At 45.5% G+C, this 20,532-nt stretch overlaps 1 protein-coding gene across 1 annotated transcript in view; it reads left to right on the plus strand.

Moving 5' to 3' along the window:
• SLX4IP (SLX4 interacting protein) overlaps nucleotides 1–20,532 on the plus strand; it is a 209,997-nt gene that overhangs the window by 127,449 nt on the left and 62,016 nt on the right. Inside the window, 2 exon segments of the mRNA XM_018056923.1 lie at nucleotides 12,000–12,089; nucleotides 18,882–19,002. Of these exon segments, the coding sequence (XP_017912412.1) occupies nucleotides 12,000–12,089; nucleotides 18,882–19,002 (211 nt within the window).

Raw genomic sequence — 20,532 nt, forward strand, 5'->3', positions numbered from 1 at the left:
CAGGTCTGAATTTGCATATCAGACAAGCCCCGGAAAATACTGATGCTGCTGATGCTGTGAGCACTAGACCTCCAGACTCTAGGGGACAAATATCCTTAAGGCTGTATGCACAGAGAGCTTTCCTAAACCGCCAGAACCAGGGTGGCCGGGCGCAGAGGGGCCTGGCGCTTGACGGGGCTGGGCCTCCGAGACGTCAGTAGCCCTGGGCCCTGCAGCAGTGGAGACTCCTCGTGTGTCGGAGGCCTCGAGTCCTCCCTCTGAGCTGGGCTTTGGCTGCACCATGCGCCTGGCTCCCCGCTGACTTCCTGTAACGGTTACAGTAGCCTTGTCTCGGGCCTGTCAGAGTCGGCTTGGAAAACCCTTAGCCCTGCCCAGGTTAGAAGAGTAAAAAGAGCCCCTTTTATCACCGGAACCTACACAAAATAATACTCTAGAGACAGTTAAATGACAGCTGGATTGAATAGAGGTGCCTGTCACAGCTCTACTGGACAAGTCCTTTGTTATATTTGAAAATAGAGCAGATTCCAGAGGAAAAGTACTTATGTGAAGGACTCCTTAAGATATTTTGCATTAGCCAGATAAACAGAATTCCTCTAAGGTATCCAGAGTCGCCTGAGTGCTCATCAGAGATGCTCTGGTTCCCCCACCCCCACCCCAAGAGGCAGGAAACCTGTGCCACCATCTTGGATCTCCCTTCCTCTTTCAAGAAACCTCCCTCCAGGACTGACCACCCTGTAGAATAGTCCACACATTCTAAGCATTGATTACTAGGGGAATATTTGCAGGATTTTTGTTTTCATTTTTGTGTGATTCATTTATATTCTGTGATAAATTTCTGTAAATGATAGGCTGCACCTCTTTCCATTTGTTCTTGACATTGAAGAATGCCATAATTTCTTGGGAATATAAAAGAAACATTTTTAACATGTTAATTTTTAAGGCTTACATTGAAATTCACATTCCAAAGCTTTTTTTAAAAATTTATTTATTTTTTTAATTGAAGGATAATTGCTTTACAGAATTTTGTTGTTTTCTGTCAAACCTCAACAGGATCCAAAGCTTCTTGATGACACAGACTGGGTAAAGCTGTAAGAAGAATTTGAGGCACCAGCACCCCTGGTGTTCACCATTTTTTGTTTTCAGCTTACTAGGTGGTTGGCCATAAGTAGTCCTGAGCAAGCTTCTCACCAGCTGAAATGCTGCTAAACTGAATGGTGCTTGTTTTTCTAGCCACTTAAGACCCTCTCAAGATAAGTTCCCTACAGGCAAGTACAGAATGATTTCTGTCACAGTATCTTTTCATTTCATGCTCTCCGTTGCAGAAATACGTGAGAAGAGGGTTCAGTGTAACCTGGTGTGATTACGAGCAATCTGTTCTTCTGAGAAGCAGCGTGTAGTCAGAGTAAAGGGATTATGAGGCATTTATTAGCTTTTAATAGGAATAGATGGAAACCTGTGCCCAGGCTGTTTGTAACTCTTTTGGAACTGACAGTTAAGACTTCATTTAAAATACTCTGGAGTTGGAAGCAGATTCTACCTTTGGAGAGAAACAAAACAAAATAACCCGTATTTCTTGAGCCCTTTGGATGGCTAGCACTGTGCTGAAGTCTTGTGCCAGGATTCTCTCATTTAGTCCTCAGCACAGTCCTGTAAAGCATCTTCCGTTACTGTCCTGCTGTGCCCTGAGGGCCTTACCCCGGGGTCTGAGGTGCAGGCAGGGGCCTGTGCCAGGCCCATGCTGCCCCTCATCACCCTGTTGCTCACTGCTTATAGGTTCTGTACACGGTGCAGGCTGGTTTCCTAGGAGTGGTGGCCTGGGGGTTACACTGAAAATGAAAAATCGTTGAGGTTAGTGTTTAAAGAAGTGAAGTCAGTTCTTACCTTTCCAAGGGAGCGGCTGAGGGTGTGTTTCTCGCTGCACTCTTCATACAGTGATGGATTGTAGAGGCTGTGATTCGGCCTCAGATGCTCCGTAAAGGTTCCAGAGCATCTGTGAAGCTTAAGCCAGGCTTCGTCACAACACTTTGTTGTCTGCTTTCTTCTGAGCAGCACTTTGCTCCCCTTCTCAGATCTTGTCCACGGAGACTGTGAAGCACTGTGTGAGCACTTTTGGTAAGGCCCCCAAACCCTTTCTCTGCAGGAGACCAGAGACGACCTCCCGAAGGACACCAGCCCCTGGCTCTGTTTCCTCCTCCTTTTTGAAGCTGTCATCGCAGCTCTGTTCTTCTGCCATCTTCTCTCCTCACTCCTGTGTGATTTGCTCCCTGCCCATGTGCAGCCTTTTCCCAACCATGGCAATACGTCTGTTAAGAAAAACAATCGTGTGACTGGGAAGGCCTGCATCCCTGACCGGTAGTCAGACGCCCTGCAGCAGAAACCAAACAAGAGAGACACTCTCGCTCCCCTCCTGACCCCTTTCCATGTCAGGCAAGTGACACCCCGCCCTGCACCCCTCTCCACCAGGAAAAGCTTCTCCACCAGCCATCCATTCACAACCGAGGGAGCCCTGGGTGCATTCTCTGTAATGGGTCTGAATTCGTGTAGTCAACCCAGGGTTTCCTCAGAAGGTGGGACCCTGATCTTCTGGCGTGGAGTGGTGGGCACGTCTACCTGTTTTCTAGGGTGACAGCTTTCTGTTCACGTAGGAGGCACCCTGAGTTATAAACACAACTTGATGCTGTTCTCGGGACGGGATGTAGGTGAGAGGGTGGTAGTTCCTCCGAGCGAGAGAGCAAGGCAGACACTTAAGTGCTTTTCATCACTGATGTAGTTTTTAAATTTATTGAGCAAACACTCTTCCCTGCCATCTGGGTGCTAGACTTGGTACTAGGCATTGACAACCCAAAGGTAATGGGAGGGCGCTCCTCCCGAGTCAGCCCCGGGAGCGGGGAGGCAGGCAGTCCTGCGTGGACAGCCTGTGACGAGTCCCACGACAGAAGCACAAATAACACACTGTGGCGGCAGAGAAGAGCCCATTCTCGCCTAAATCTGGCCAGACAGCGCTCGGGGGGCAAGAGCTCGTGGGTTGCTGCTGTTTTTGTCTCAGCTGACTCCACTGAGCTGCTCCGTGTCCTGTGGTTTTTACCATGATGTCTAGCCACAAGACTGGTTGCCAAGACGAAGTGGATCCCACGCTCTCCTGTTGTCTGTTCCAGAGCGGCAAGGGGTTTGCCTGCTGTGCTTGGGGGACCTGCGAGAACCAGCGGAGACCGCATCAGGTGCCAGACCTAGGGTGGCTCTTTGGGAAGCCTTTACAGGAGCAGGCACAGTGTGGTCCAGCAGGGTCCAAACAGGTTGTAAACCCAAATACCAGCAGAAGATGGGACCTGAGAGTATACGGCACCTTGAAGGAGACCCAGTTATGTCCTTTTATAAAGAGGGAAACTGACACCCAGAGAGAGGGGAGCTGGGGCAGCCCTCCTAAACCAGGCTGTGGTCAGAGGAGCTGGCGGTCTTGGAGTCCCGGTGCCGGCCATCCTCTTGTTTGTCAGCAGAGGCCTCTCTCCAGGCCGTCTCTGTGTGCTGGGCCCCTGACTTCACCCTGTCTAATTCTGTGCCTAAGATTCTAGAATGTTCCTCGCGCCTGGCCTGGCAAGTACTGCCCGGTTGGCCAGGCCCCATACCAAACAAAACCCAGCCCTGATCACCAGGGATCTTTGGAAAGAGAGCGAGCTCTCAGGCTCCTCGGTGTCTCCAGAACGCTGAGTGGGGATGTCTGTGCCTCTCCCGGATGTCACAGTTAATGCAGGGCTGCACCACGGGGCTGGACCCGGGACCTGGCACCCCACAGGTGCTCGGCGAATCGAGGCTGCTGTGGTCGCCGGCTTGTCTCCCCACCAGGAAGTGTCTGCTCTGGGAGACGGTCTCCTCCGTCGCCCCCTAAACTGCCTCGCCGAGACCGCTGGTATACACCCTCCTAAAGGGGTGTTGGTTTCTCCTCTCAAACGTAAACTCCATGCTGGGGTTTCCAGAGTGAGTGAGTGAATAAGGATCAGGCCCAGGGGGTTAAATGGCCAAAATACTTGCCTTGGCTTTTCTTCGCCTTGAGCTCTCTGACGGGGCTGTCAGCGTCCTGCCTGCCACCCCACCCATCTTGGGCTCAGGCTGTCATGGTGCCCTCTCCACCCCCTTTGCCCCAGCCCCGCTCGCTCCAGGCCCTCCGTGGCAGGGCCGTAGCCTCCAAGCTGCCCCCTCGTCCGACAGGATGCCTGCTCCCCAGCCGCAGGAGCCGAACTCTGAGCCTGCCTCCAGCCCAGGAGAGAGATGCATGGTCCCATTCAGAGCCTTCGGATACCCTGCCAAGCGCGGCCCGGCTGGGTGTTACGGGTCAGCTCGGCACTCGAGGAAAAGGGGGCCAGTGTAGTGGAGGAGGCTCCAGGCCAGGTGACTCTGAAGGGGCCCCCACGAGGGGTCGAGAAGTGAGTCCCAAGGGGCCTTCACCCGGGGGGGATTCCTTCAAAGCAGCGCATGTGGGCGGACTCTGGAATCCGGCGCCTCTGGACCTGACTCCTGGGGCTGTGACTTCACACCTGTTTGATCTTAGACTTCACTTTTGCCTTCCCTGACTCCACTTCCTTACCTCGAGAAGTGTGAGCGACAGTCCTGTTCCTTCACTGCTCAGGGGCGAGCTTTGCATCGAATACTGTGAATTAAAGGGAGAGTTTTAGACTGCTTTTTCTTGAGAAGTCATGGGACTTTTTAATTTTGTGCTCTATGTGGTTTGTCTTGATATGAATGTATGTGATATTTTGTTGAAGTCTTGTAATAAAGTTGATGCTCTGGGAAGACAATTCCCATGTGCTTTTATGAAGGCCTTTAGGAGAAACGTCTTTCTGGATTGCGTATCAGGATGGATTGGGTTAGCCTCAGTACCGAAGCTGTCTTACAGCTTCTGATGGGCCTCTTATTTCTCATGTTGGTAACTGGTGCAGAGAGAGCAGAGTTGTTCAGACCTATCACACCTGTCGCTGGCTTCATTTTATGCCTTGACCTTTGATTTCCTTATTTATTTTCCCGTTTAAATCTTTGCCTTGGTAAGCCAAGCTGCCTCAGATCCTTCATTCCAGGTGGGTGTATGATGCCAGTGACGTGTGACAGAGCTCATGTAGGAGGTGCCCCAGGGGAATGGCTGGACCTGCCTACACGCCCACCCTTGCCCTCCCTCCCCGTACCCAGCTGCAGCTCCTGACCGTCTTCTGAGTGTCCTCACGCCACCCCTCCTCTCCCAGGGCTGCCTTCTGCTGACTTTCATTAGGGTTTTATATATATATAGTCTGTGTGTGTATATATATATATATATATGTGTATATATATGTATGTATGTGTGTGTGTAGACTGTTTGGGTTTTTTTTTTCCTTTTTTATAAATTTTTAACTTTTAATTAAAGAATAATTGTGTTACAGTACTGTGTTAATCTCTGCCATATAGCAACATGAATCCGCCATGGGTACACACACAGCCCCTGCCTCTTGAGCCTGCCCATCAGCTCCCACCTCCCATTCATTAGGATTTTGTGGTGGCTTTGAAACTGGAAGCCTGGCCCTGGGCATTTCTGCCTCCAGCCTTGCATCTCCTTGCCCCTCAGGGCACGTCTGCGGCTCCTCCGTGTGCTGAACCCTCCTGCCCTGTGGCCTCAACTGCTGACCTGCCCTGTGTCCACATAATGAGACTCAAGTGTCCGCAGAGCACCGCAGGCTCTCTGGGGCTTTCTCCACCACTCGGCTGTGATGCCTCCCCTCCACCCTGGCCTCCCTCGGGCAGAGTTGAGAACTCGCTCTGGTCCAGGGGTGTGCGCTGTGGTCCCATCTCCTGCAGAGCTTACGCTGGGGTGTGCGCTGTGGTAACACCTCCTGCAGAGCTTACGCTGGGGTGTGCACTGTGGTCACACCTCCTGCAGGGCTTACGCTGGGGTGTGCGCTGTGGTCCCACCTCCTGCAGGGCTTACCCTGAACCCCCCACCCCAGGCGGGAATGAATGAATGAATGAGAGAACGTGGGGAGCCTTCCACGCATCTCAGAATTCTGAACCTGTATCTGAGATACCAGCATGAATGAGAAATGTTAGCATCCTCACTTTTATTTTACACTTCATTGTAAAATTAGAGGACAAGATTTCTCTGATCCAGAGGAGGAAGCCTTGGTACGCATTAAGTTTCGGCTCTGAAATTCTTAGGCAAGAGATAGGAAAAATCACCAACATACTTGGTTGGCAGTGAGTTTGGGGTGAGGTAATCTGAGGATCCTTGAATTCCCTTTCTCCAAAAGATGGAAAATGAGCAGTTGTCACTGGTGATGACATAGTTGTCACCACTCCAGAATAAGGAGGGAGAAAGTGATTCTCTGACACATCAGTGTCTGGGGCTGTCTGAATGACCCTGGCCTTGGAGTGGGGAGTCCCCAGTTTGCAGATGAGGCTGTGCTTTGCCCTAAACTCAGAGCTCGGGTGCCCTTCTCCCTCCATCTCCCTCTCCCTCTCTCCCTCCCTCCCTTTTTCCCTGCCTCTGCACAGTAAGCATTCACTCTGAGCCAGCACTGTGCTGATCCCAGGGGTTGCAGAGGGACAGAGGTGTGGTCACTGTCTCCACCCAGGAACTGCCAATCTGGCACGGGAGGCCCCTTGGTGGAGCAGCCACTTCATGCAGAAATAAGCCCAGGAAACATCACTGATCCAGAGGAGGAAGGGGTGAACCCTTCAGAAAAGTTCCAAAGGGGTGGACACACTCCTTCAGGGTCTGCAGGGGCCCACTGAGCACAGGAGCACCACTGCTTTGGAAGCAAAGAGCACGTGCCCAGGAGCCACGGGAGATGGTGAGGATGGGGCCTTAGCAGAGCTCGGGCCTCTGCATGGCGGGTGTGGCTCTGCTGGAGGCTGAGTCTCTGAGAAGTGGTCCTGATGCTCCAAGTGGGAGATGACGTGAGCGAGGAGCCGGGGGCGGGGGGGGGGGGTGGGGGGTGGAGTATTTAACTCTTGAAGAAGCAGAACCGGCCAGGCATGGTGGCCGATGTTGCAGACTGAGGGGAAGGAAGGAGTGAGGGGTGACTCCCAGGGTTTTGGCCGAAACCTCTGGGCGGAGGAAAGAGGAAGCTGGACCGGCCCTGGGCTGGCTGACTCCCAGGCCAAGCCGGGATGCAGCGCTTCCTCTCTCTGCAGCCACTGGGCTGAGAGAGAGTGTGGCCTGTGTGGAGGACTCTGAGAGCCACTGGTGCTCCACGCAGAAGAGCTGGTGAGAGGAGAAGCAGGCGCTAAGCATGGAGGGGAGGGCTGGAGGCCTCGCTGCTGGCTGCCGTCAGAGCTGGCTTTCTTGCCTTTTTCCCCTTTTCACTGCTGTTTACTCATGGGAGAAAAGAAGCAAAGCTTTGAGAGCGGGGACTTCAGAAAGGCAGAATACCTGTGATTAGTGTGGGGACTGCGGAGAGTTCTCACTGGAGAACTCAGAAGGCTGGCTGCACCCCTCTGTGGGAGCAGGGAGGCGGGGTCTGGCAGAAAGCTCAGGAAGGTTTAAGTACCAAACTGAGAGTCAGTGATTTTTTTTTTTTTTAAGACATTCTGGTCAGGCTGCTTATAAGCAAACAGACTAGCTTATTTTTTATTTTTGTTTTATATTGGAGTGTGGTTAGCACTCCAGCATTAACAATGTTTTGTTAGTTTCAGACGTACAGCAAAGTGATCCAGTTATACAACTATGTATCTATTCATTTTCAAATTCTTTTCCCATTTAGGTTATCACAGGATATTGAGCGGAGTTCCCTATGCTCTGCAGTAGGTCCTTGTTGGTTATCTGTTTTAAATACAGCAGTGTGTGTGTCTGTATAGCAGTGTGTATGTATACATAGCTTATTTGTGATCAGAGCTACAAATGATGAAATGAAAAGTGAAAGTGAAAGTCACTCAGTCATGTCCAGCTGTTTTCGACCCCATGGACTGTATAGTCCTTGGAATTCTCCAGGCCAGAATACTGGAGTGGGTAGCCTTTCCCTTCTCCAAGGGATTTTCCCAACCCAGGGATCGAACTGGGGGCACCTGTATTGCAGGTGGATTCTTTACCAACTGAGCTATCAGGGAAGCCTTCACAAATGATGAAAAAAATACCAAATTGGACCTTAATATTCAGTTCTTTTTAGAAAGATACTACATAGTATCAGATCAGGTTGTTGAAACATCACTATTTTTTTTAAATGTTTTATTTTGTATTGGGGTATACTCAATTAAGAATGTTGTGATAGTTTCAGGTGAGCAGCAAAGAGACTCAGCCAGACATATACATATCTTCATTCTCCCCCAAACTCCTCTCCATCCAGGCTGCCACATAACATTGAGCAAAGTTCTGTGTGCTATACAGTGGGTCCTTGTTGGTTAGCCATTCTAAATATCACTGTGTGCACATGTCCGTCCCGAACTCCCTGACTATCCCTCACCCCCATCCTCCCTGCCCCACCCTGGTACCCTTAAGTTCCTTCTCTAAGACTGTGCGTCTCTGTTTTGTGAGCTCATTTGCATCATTTCTTTTTAGATTCCACATATAAAGGATCTCATGATAGTCCTCCTTCCCTGGCTGACTCATTTCACTCAGCATGGCACTCTCCAGGTCCCTCCATGTTGCTGCAGATGGCATTATCTCATTCTTTTTAATGGCTGTGTAATATTCCAGTGTATAAAACCATCGCTATTTTTTTTTTAAATTTGGAAAATCATCCTTGCTAATGACAAAGTGATAGCAGAGAACTTAGCTTGACAGAGCAGTCGAGCAGAACGCTCACAGGAGACCGGCTATAATGTATGTGCGGCACGTCTCCCCTCTTTGGAGGGGCTCTTGTTCTGGGATCTCTGGAGCCCTGCCAGCCCATGAGAGGATTCAGAGGGCACTGAGTTTCCATGGGAGAAAAGTTACATCCTTATTTTGGCTGAGTTCTAATAAATTTTGTTTTTATTATGAAGTTTTCAGAAGACAGTAGTATTAGTGGTATCTGTTACCATTAGAAATCACAGCTCTTTCCATATTATATTATAATTGTGGCAGATATCTGAAAATATCACGTGTTCGTCACTGCTTTGGATTTGTAGATTGTTATTGTTCAGTCGCTAGGTTGTGTCCGACTCTTTGCGACCCCATGGACTGCAGCACACCAGGCCTCCCCGTCCTTCACCAACTCCAAGTTAACTCAAACCTAAGTCCATTGAGTCGGTGATGCCATCCAACCGTCTCATCCTCTGTCGTCCCCTTCTCCTCCTGCCCCCAATCTTTCCCAGCATCGGCTCTTTGTGTCAGGTGACCAAAGTATAGTAATAGCCAGTGCTTTATTGAGCAAGTATATCCATTGCTATATCACAAACTTTCAAAACATGAATAACTGCACTTCAGTGTAATTGGTTTTCTGTTTAGTTATGTGCACTGTGTCTCCAAGCATTAAAAACATTCTTATGGGCAGGTGTCATCAGCTTCGCCGCCGACCCAGGAGGTCTGTGTCGCGTGAAGGTTAATAACCCCCGGCTGAGATCCTGCGGCTGTGGCGTGCTACCTCCACCGGGTGGCAGCATATTCCTTAAAGGTTAGATTGATAACAGAGCAGAAACGTTTAAAATAACATATTTGGATATGGTTTTCAAACCTTTTTGACCACAGCCCACAGTAAAAATTAGGCTTTATATCATAACTCAGTACACTCATACTTAAGTTTCACAAAACAGGACTTAACTTTACCATGTGACACATTGATAGCTTTTATCCCATTTCTGTTTCCTTAAAATGCTGACTGCAAGCCATTAAACTGTAATTCTGTGGGTAACACTGTGCTGTTTGACATTGCAGGAGACCATCTTTTATCTTACTTCACGGCTTATGACCCAGACCAAAGTTCACTTATTCCCACACATTTTCAGGGACATAATATTTGCATTTAAAGTAACTGTCAACAAATTTGAATGTATCTTTACACAGTATTTTAAAAGTGGTGTATTATTGATGTGTGCGGTGAAATGGACTGATTTTACTTGTATCGCAAGACAGAACAATCCCATCGCCACCACACCAGTCAGTCTCTGCCCAGGCAGTCACTGTGCTGATTATTTTGACCATGGATTTAAACTTGTTTTCCTAGGACTTCATATAAATGGAGCCATACAGTTCTCATTTTAGCCTCACTTAGCTCAGCGCTGTGTTACTGAGATCATTCCATGTTGAGCCGGTCAGTGCTTTGAAATACATCACAATTTGTATTAATATATTCTCCTGGTGAGAGACTTCTGGGTTGTCTTCCATTTCGACTCTCAAAATTAAAACTTTCATGCACATTTGTATATATGCCTCTGTGTGCACATGTTTCATCTCTTGCAGATAAATACCTGAGGTAAAATTGCTGGCTCAGATGGTAAATAAATTTGTTTAACTATAGGGAGCAGACAAACATTTGCCAAGGTGGTTGATCCATTTTCCGTTTCCACTAGCAAGCAGTGTGTGAGTGTGGGTCGCTCCCATCCTTAACCTACGTGTGACACGCGCCAGTCTTTATCCCTGCTGGCACTGTGTTAGGAATGTAGTTGTGCCACTTAGTAGTGAGTGTTAATTTGCATTTACTTGATGAATGATAATGTTGAACACTTTTCCACGTGCTTATTCACCAGTTGTTTATCTTTGTCATGGAGTGTCTGTTCAAACTTGAGTTGTTTTTTTAACATCAATTTGTAGGAGTAGTTTTTACATATTTTGGGCACCAGTCCTTTATCTCATTCATATGCATTTATGAATATTTTCTCCCAGTCTGTGACATACATATCTATTTTATTAATGATGTCATTTGATGAACCAAAGTTTTTAGGTAGTGATTTTTTTATATATATTTAATACTTTCTGAGTCTTGTCTAAGAAATCTTTTCCTACCCCAAGGTTGGGAAGATAGATAGTATTTTTTTTTTTTTAATGTTTAGGTCTGTGATTCATCTCAAATCAGTTTCTTTTTATGGTGTAAGGTAGGTGTCATGTTGCGGGGTTTTTTTTTTTCCATATTTTGTCTCATATTCTCACTATTTGCTGTAAATATTTTTTTCCACCATTGAATTATAGCACAGAATTAAAAAAAAAAAAACTTTTGCCAAAGGGCTACAAAATTGAATTTCCCTGCTGACCATAAACTAACCAATAATACTTTTCTAACTTAAGTTTAGTTCATCCATTTATCTTGAGATTCTCAAGTTACTTTATTCACATAGTATGAGGTTTTATGAAGCTACATCTTTTTATAGGGTCTGTAGCCATGCCACAGAGCTACTGGTTCTGTGGCTTTTTAAATTAGATTGAAATTAGGTAAAATTAAAAATTCAGCTTCTCAGTCAACAGAAGCCACATTTCAAACGCTCAGTAACACATGAGGCTATTTTCTTCCCTGTTTACCAGTGCAGATAGAGATGTTTTCATTTCTTCCACAGTACTAGATAGCACTAGCCTATAGAAAAATAAAGGCTGATTTTATACAGTTTTGAGGCATATTTTAATGAAACTTAGTTTTGATACTGTCATTCAGCATCTGCCTTGCCCAGTTTTCATCCGTCCATGCTTCTGTTTCTATTCCAAGATGTGCAGTCCCAGCCAATCCTTTTGTTGGTCTGAAAATGCAGTTACTTCTGTCTGCTCTGTCCCACCTGGAATAAAGAATTTCCCTGTATGTGTCTACCAGACTCCTTTTCTGGAGCCTACCTGGCACTGACCTTTTTTAAATCTTCTCAATGTTAACTGCTGAATTTCTGGGCATCCTCCATCAACTTATAGTGCAGAGATAGGTTTTTTCTCTTTCCTGTCCCGATTAAAATTAAATTTCTCCCCATTTCTATAATAAATACTAAAATTGCAAAAAGCAACAAGTTATGAGTTTTATCATACCCTGTATTAACGTTTTTGTCCAGCAGTGAACTTTGTTGCTATTTCATCATGAGCAACCACATAGGAATTTGTGAGCTTTTCTCTCATTGTTCACTGGGTGTGAGCTAAGTCTTTCATTAATGTCTTTCAGTGTGGGAACTTTGCTGTCCTGGTGGATCTTCATGTATTGCCGCAAGGTTCAAGCAAAGATACTAGCTGGTTTTCTGAACAGAAGAAAGAGGTACCAGGAAACTTTTCACTATTTTTTTAAATTGAAATGTCGTTGATTTACCATGTTTCAGGTGTACAACAAGTGATTCAGTTGTACACACACATACTCGTATATTCTTTTCAGATTCTTTTCCATTGTAGATTATTACTTGATATTGAATACAGTTAGTTCGCTGTGCTATTGATATTGGATATAGTTAGTTTGCTGTGCTATACAGTAGGTCCTTAAAACTTTTCACTATTTTAAATACAGGAGCTGCTCTTAAAAGGAACATTAGCTTTTTTTCCAGCTTTCATTTTCATTAATGGACAGTAACTCTTGAGTGCTATTTAATCCTTGAAGAAGAGTTCTCTTTCCCACAACAGACATACACCTGCCTTTTCTGTTGTTGTTCCTTCAGAAACTGACACATCCATCTATTTCATATATTTCATTTGCCACTCTAGTATTTAAGCCAGAAATTCCCCACCTCTTTGTTTGAGGGAAAGGGTTCTTTGTATTAAAAAAAAAAAAAAGATGACGCTGAAGAAGAAGTTGAAGCGACTTTTCCAGGTCAGCAGGGATTGTAATCCTCACTGGTCGTAATGGATGGACCGAGCCCCTGGAGCAGGTGTGGGCTTGACACGGGCTGGCTTTGTCACCTGTCTGAAATCTTCTCCTGTACCACATGATCCTTAGGAAAAGTATAGGGATGGGTGACAGCAGCCCTCCTCTTACAGTGGCCAGTTGCTAAGCAGGTGGTCAGTCAGTAAAACGATTGCAGGACAGGATTGTGGTGTTGGACCTGCTCGAACCTCCGCCGCCGCCTCTGTGGCTGAGGGGTTCTCCCAGACCCTGGCTGAGTCCCTCCCAGCTCTCATTTCTGAGGTCCCACCAAGCGCTGCTGCGGCAAAGGCAGAAGGGGCCTCCAGCTCTCATCTCACGCTTGGCTTCCTTCTCCAGACCCCTCCTTATGAGCGAGCAGCATAGTGAGCCTGTGGCTTTTACGTAACTTTCCAAATGTAACAGCCTTCGGAATCTTCCATGATATTTGTTGGTCACAGTAGCTTTTTAGAGCTGGAAATAAATTTTATTACAAGGTGGTATATGGAGAAAAAACTAGTGATGGTGGTACTTTTTGGTACCACTTTTTTACCCCTTAACTGTGATAACTGTTTTCAGTCAGCTTTTGGAGATAACTAGAAATCTCCCGAAAGAAAATTTATAAGTAATATATTTTCAGTCAAAGGATAATATTATTAGGAGGTTGTTGATCTCTGTTCGTTTCCAAGGCAAACCATTCAATATCATGGTAATCCAAGTCTATGCCCCAACCAGTAACACTGAAAAAGCTGAAGTTGAACAGTTCTATGAAGACCTAGAAGACCTTCTAGAACTAATACCCCCAAAAGATGTCCTTTTCATTATAGAGGACTGGAATGCAAAAGTACGAAGTTAAGAAACACCTGGAATAACAGGCAAATTAGGCAAATTTGGCGTTGGAATACAGAATGAAGCAGGGCAAAGGCTAATAGAGTTTTGCCAAGAGAACACCCTGGTCATAGGAAACACCCTCTTCCAACAACACAAGAGAAGACTCTACACATGGACATCACCAGATGGTCAACACCAAAATCAGACTGATTATATCCTTTGCAGCCAAACATGGAGAAATTCTATATAGTCAGCAAAAACAAGACTGGGAGCGGACTGTGGCTCAGATCATGAACTCCTTGTTGCCAAATTCAGACTTAAATTTAAGAAAGTGGGGAAAACCACTAGACCATTCAGGTATGACCTAATCAAATCCCTTATGACTATACAGTGGAAATGAGAAATAGATTTAAGGGACTAGATCTGATAGACAGAGTGCCTGATGAACTATGGACGGAGGTTCATAATATTGTACAGGAGACAGGGATCAAGACCATCCCCAAGAAAAAGAAATGCAAAAAAGCAAAATGGCTGTCTAAGGAGACCTTACAAATAGCTGTGAAAAGGAGAGAGGTGAAAGGCAAAGGAGAAAAGGAAAGATATAAGTATCTGAATGCAGAGTTCCAAAGAATAGCAATGAGAGATAAGAAAGCCTTCCTCAGCGATCAGTGGAAAGAAATAGAAGAAAACAATAGAATGGGAGAGACTAGAGATCTCTTCAAGAAAATTAGAGATACCAAGGGAATATTTCATGCAAAGATGGGCTCAATAAAGGACAGAAATGGTATGGACCTAACAGAAGCAGAAGATATTAAGAAGAGGTGGAAAGAATACACAGAAGAACTATACAAAACAGATCTTCATGACACAGATAATCACGAAGGTGTGATCACTCACACTCACCTAGAGCCATACATTCTGGAATGTGAAGTCAAGTGGGCCTTAGAAAGCATCACTATGAACAAAGCTAGTGGAGGTGATGGAATTCCAGTTGAGCTCTTTCAAATCCTGAAAGATGATGCTGTGTAAGTGTTGCGCTCAATATGCCAGCAAATTTGGAAAACTCAGCAGTGGCCACAGGACGGGAAAAGGTCAGTTTTCATTCCAATCTCAAAGAAAGGTAATGCCAAAGAATGCTCAAACTACCACACGACTGCACTCATCTCACACGCTAGTAAAGTAATGCTCAAAATTCTCCAAGCCAGGCTTCAGCAATACGTGAACTGTGAACTTCCAGATGTTCAAGCTGGTTTTAGAAAAGGCAGAGGAACCAGAGATCAAATTGCCAACATCCACTGGATCATTGAAAAAGCAAGAGAGTTCCAGAAAAACATCTATTTCTGCTTTATTGACTATGCCAAAGCCTTTGACTATGTGGATCACAATAAACTATGGAAAATTCTGAAAGAGATGGGAATACCAGACCACCTGACCTGCCTCTTGAGAAACCTATATGCAGGTCAGGAAGCAACAGTTGGAACTGGAAATGGAACAACAGACTGGTTCCAGATAGGAAAAGGAGTACGTCAAGGCTGTATACTGTCACCCTGCTTATTTAACTTATATGCAGAGTACATCATTAGAAACGCTGGGCTGGAGGAAGCAGAAGCTGAAATCAAGATTGGCCAGGAGAAATATCAATAACCTCAGATATGCAGATGACACAACTCTTACGGCAGAAAGTGAAGAAGAACTAAAGAGCCTCTTGATGAAAGTGAAAGAGGAGAGTGAAAAAGTTGGCTTAAAGCTCAACATTCAGAAAATGAAGATCATGGCATCTGGTCCCATCACTTCATGGGAAATAGATGGGGAAACAGTGGAAATAATGTCAGAGTCTATTTTGGGGGGCTCCAAAATCACTGCAGATGGTGATTGCAGCCATGAAATTAAAAGACGCTTACTCCTTGGAAGGAAAGTTATGACCAAGCTAGACAGCATATTGAAGAACAGAGACATTACTTTGCCAACAAAGGTCCATCTAGTCAAGGCTATGGTTTTTCCAATAGTCATGTATAGATGTGAGAGTTGGACTACAAAGAAAGCTGAGTGCTGAAGAATTGATGCTTTTGAACTGTGGTGTTGGAGAAGACTCTTGAGAGTCCCTTGGACTGCAAGGAGATCCAACCAGTCCATCCTAAAGCAGATCAGTCCTAGGTGTTCATTGAAAGGCCTGATGCTAAAGCTGAAACTCCAGTACTTTGGCCACCTGGTGCAGAGAACTGACTCATTTGAAAAGACCCTGATGCTGGGAAAGATTGAGGGCAGGAGAAGGGAACGACAGAGGATGGGGTGGTTGGATGGCATCACCGACTCAATGGACATGGGTTTGGGTGGACTCCAGGAGTTGGTGATGGACAGGGAGGCCTGGCGTGCTGCGGGTCATGGGGTCACAAAGAGTCGGACATGACTGAGCGACGGAACTGTTGTCCTAGCTTTGCTAAGGATACCCAGTGACCTCAAACTGGGAGCAAAAAGGCCCAGGGTTCTGTGTGATGGGATTTATCACGCTGGTGGCCTGAGACGTTGACATCATCATTCAGGTGAATAGCGCTGGACCATGCTCTGCAGGACTCCGTGTTTAATAGGCCATCGCCTGCTCCTCCAGTCTGCCTTCATGTCATTCCAACCTTTGGCTTCTCAACACATGTCCCCATGATTCAAAACAGTTAATTCATCCTCCTAAAGTGACCAATATGCACCCAAGACGACCTCACCCAAAAAGTGTGACTTACGTTAGCAGCATCCTAGAATCCACCATTCCAGGCCCAGATTTTCCTCCATTCTCTCCCAACTCTGCCGCCTCGGCTTTAGACCTTTTGTGTTGACACGCTGTCAGTTTTGCCAAGAGTCGGTTGATTTGGAAGGCTTTACAATAAATCTGTGAGTGGGTGACTCACTTCCCAGCCAAAGCATGAGGCCAGAATTTTCCAGGGTGCCACAGGCAGCTGCACTGCCCTACCTGTGCTGGTGTTGGGGCCACAGGGCGTGCCTTAGCAAAGGGACTCAGAGCGCAACGGGGCCTGCAGGGCTCCGCTGCGGGCCGTGAGCGGGCTCTCTGCGAAAAGCCAAGGAGACGCTCTGTGGCTTCTACCTCACGCTGTTTCTTCAGAATATGCTCGCTGACATTAAAATGGATCTGGGATAATGTGTGTGTGTTTAAGAGAAGAGAAAAGCTAGTTGAGGATATGACTTTAGCCTATGTTCAGTGTCCCAGGCCTTTTATGTTTTTTAAATTATTAAATCATCTCAAGATTGGGATTTCATGAGCAATCAGTTTGATTGCATTTTAACAGTCACTTTGAGTAGTGAAAGTCTTAAGAATATCCTGTTCCTTTTCAGAAAAGGATCTCATCACATGTATTAAACACATGTTTATTTTGAGTCCAGCCTGAGTAGTCTTTGTACCCAAACAGTTGAACTCAGGCTGTTCCCCTTGTAAACCTGGGAAGCACAAAGGAACCCCTGGTAGCCTGGAGATGTTGGGTACACCTCTCTCTTGCTCATTGATTGGTCTTCCTGCTGCCCCTCGAGTTTAGATGGGAATTTGTCTTTCCTTGTCTTGCCCTGTTTCTGAAGAGAACAGTGCTTTGCCAAGTGTGCTGTGGTCAGTTACTAGGGGACCTCGACACAGCACACACGATCCACCTTCCATTTGTCAAACCTGACTCGTGGAAGGAAAGCCCCGTAACTACAGGGAGAGAGTTTGTGTATATGGGCCTTGGCTTTGTTTTTGTCCTCCTATTTTTAGTTCTAGCCTTATAGGGCATTTATGGCCAAATTTTAACAATCCTTGTTTCCATGTATGTCTTTCACATATTTTCTAGCTCAGTCATCGTTGAACCCTGCATGTGAAGCAAAATTCTTTAATTGTTAAAACAACAGTATGAGCAAGGCTGCCTTTCTGTTGCACGAACAATGCCAAAACCTTCAACTGTAAATGAATACCTCTGTATTCCACAAGGCATTGCGTCTTTGGGCTGCAAAATGAGATCAGGAAGAAGACCAGAGTTTGTATTTTATCGAGAAGCTCTGTTTGTGAATTAAGTCAGGTGTTTTCTATTCTGTTTGAGGAGTACGTGTATTTGCAACAAAAGAAAAGCTTGGCTCTCGTTGCCCTTCAAAGCAGCTTACAGCTCTGTCCTCATTTTAATTTATGAGGATTCTAAGAGATCAACCTGAGATGGCATCATGAGAAACCAGTGAAACAGGTTTGAGGTGACCTGGAAACTCTGAACCTTCTGCAGAGTCCTTGGGAACTGAACCAGAATTGTCCGTCCTTATACACCAGTTCTTAATCTGCGTTAAGAAATTTAGATTTGGGAGCAATTTTATTTTCCCTTTCCCTACATCAGATTACATTTTTCTGATAGTATAGCTAATGTGAGCAGGGTCATCCCATTGTACAGTTAGGCTTTAAGTTTTATTTTTCTCTTTTATAAATAACACTGATATGTTCAAAACAGTAGCTCCAGAAATTTGGGATATTGACATTCAATTAAAACCATGTTTTTCTGTTGCCTAATAAAAATTTACTTTTGTGCAATATAAGAAGTTAAATTATTTTTTACTGTGAATAGGTGAATAGAGAGCGGTTTTCACAGAAGCTTATACAATATCATCAACAAGCCTATGGAAGAAAATCAGACTGTTGATTTCCAGTTCTCTGTTCAACTTACCATCCGTGCTGTTGCTTTTCAGTAGATTTGTAAACCCCAGAAACTAATCAGTTATAGTGGTTAGATATTAAAGTTTTTTTGAACCAAGTTTTAAAAGTAGGAGATTTTTGTGTAAAAATCACTGTCTCTAGTTCCTCTTAAATCAGAAAATCTGGTGGCACTGTGCCGTGGGTCCCAGCATGAAACCTCAGGGCGCTGCCCCTCCTGACTGGCTGGGGCTCCCTCTGACTGTGCCCTGGCTCTTTGACTCCTCCCAGTCTGCAGTCCTTGCCCAGTGGGCCCATCTCTGGGGCTCCCACTTGTAGCCAGAGTTGGCTCTGTTCTGTCGTATACTTGTCATAATCCCATTGGTTGATATTTACATGAAAACAGCCTTTCCCTCTCTGATTTTCTCACCTCCTTGCCCTGATTTTTACATTGATGTTTTTACCTTCCTTTTGGAAATATGAAACTGAGGCAGAGAGAAATGAAGAGAGGCAAAATATATTTCTTAGATCACAGAGTAAGCCAGCATCATGGTTTCAAGCAAAGCTTAGTGGCAGATTTAAATCTGTAGCATTATCCATGAACATATGTAAATGTCTTTATTCATAGCTAAACTAAAAAGCAAACAAAATGAAATGTTCAATTTTGGCTTTTTCATATGCATACTGACTTTTTTTGCACTGCATTAAATTAGAAAGTTATATGTAATTTTTTTAATTTACTTTAGGAAGTCTGTTTACTGTTAAAAGAAACCATTGATTCAAGAGTGAAGGAGTACTTACAAGTTCGTAAACAGCACAGGCCATCAGATACAGAATTCACAAGATCCAATCCCTTGTCCTTAAAAGGTAGGCACGAACTACTTTGATTTCGGGTAAAATTTCTGCTTTGTAGAGATGGCAATTATGTTTGACTCTGACTGTCAGAGTCAGAGCTGTGTTGTTGTATAGTGATACATTTTAAAAATATAGCCTAATGAAGATGCTTTGTTTGGGTAAAGAAAATTAATCAAAAAGCCCTAAAGGGCTTTTAATGGTAGGCAAAGTATATAAAAATAGAAAACACAACATTCCTAAGGAAACTGTAAATTCTTTAAAGGATTTTTTTTTTGACAAGTAGTCTTGCAAATAGATTTGCAGTAATACTTGATTTGGGGCTTCATGCCTTTCTAAATGCTTTCATATATGTCACTATCTCAGAGGTTCTCAGCTGGGGGTGGTTCTGCCTCAGGGGACATTTGGTAATGTCTGTCACAGTCTGGCTTGTCATAACTGGGGTGGGAGCTATGATAGAGAGCTGTTGGCCCCTGGTGAGTAGGGGCCAGGAATGCCACTAAATATCCTACAGTATACAGGGCAGTGCCCACCCCCCCAACCAGGCAGTGTCCCCCAAATGCCAAGGGCACTGAAGCTGGAATATTCCTAACCCCTTACCCTAACACCCTGTTACCCTGAGAATGGTAATATCTTTGAGTTATGGGTGAAGAAGCAGAGGGTTGTGAGATTAAGGGGGTTGCCTGAATAAAATGTCATCTTCTTGAGGACCAAGATCATTTCCTGTATCTGGCATCTTCCCCTCCCTTCTCCCCACCCCTGACACTTAGGCCATGCCTGATGCAGAGATTTGGGGATATGTTCAATGAAGGACTTCCCTGGTGGCTCAGACAGTGAAGCGTCTGCCTATAGTGCGGGAGACCCGGGTTCAGTCCCTGGGTCCGGAAGATCTCCTGGAGAAGGAAATGGCAACCCACTCCAGTATTCTTGCCTGGGAAATCCCATGGATGGAGGAGCCTGGCGGGCTACATTCCATAGAGTTGCAAAAAGTTGGACAGTCTGAGCGACTTCACGTTCACCTTTTCACTTTCAGTGGAGGAGGACTGGGGTGACAAGTGCAGAGCCTGACCCCTCAGCCCGGTGTTCTGTCCACTCCATCATTGCTGTGTTCTTTAAACTTTTTAAGTTAGCGTTTCATGGCACTCTGTCGCACAAATACAGTCAACCCGTGTTAATCCTCCGAGGTCAGTGCTGCGTTGCTGTGCACTAGATTATGCTAATGCAATAGTTCTTTAGGGAAAGAACGGTTAACATCCTCCCCTTTAAAGGCAGACTCAGTCTGCATCGTGTACTTGGGCACAACTGGTAAGGAGACAGATAAAGTTTATTCAACAGAAAGCCTCAAACAAATAGAATTTTCAGTCCGAACAATATTGTATTAGATGACACTTTGTGGCATTTTGCTTGGGAATAGTTGAAGTCTTGAGAAAAGCTGTAGCAGACGTGGTGAGTGGCCCTTTGTAACTGAGACAGAAGGAGAAGGAGCAGAGAGAGTTCTGAGAGCCCAGCCCCACTGTGGTCATGGCTTGCTCAGCACTAACTCTC

The sequence above is a fragment of the Capra hircus genome, chromosome 13, assembly GCF_001704415.2.
Source record: "Capra hircus breed San Clemente chromosome 13, ASM170441v1, whole genome shotgun sequence".
Classification (NCBI taxonomy): domain Eukaryota; kingdom Metazoa; phylum Chordata; class Mammalia; order Artiodactyla; family Bovidae; genus Capra; species Capra hircus.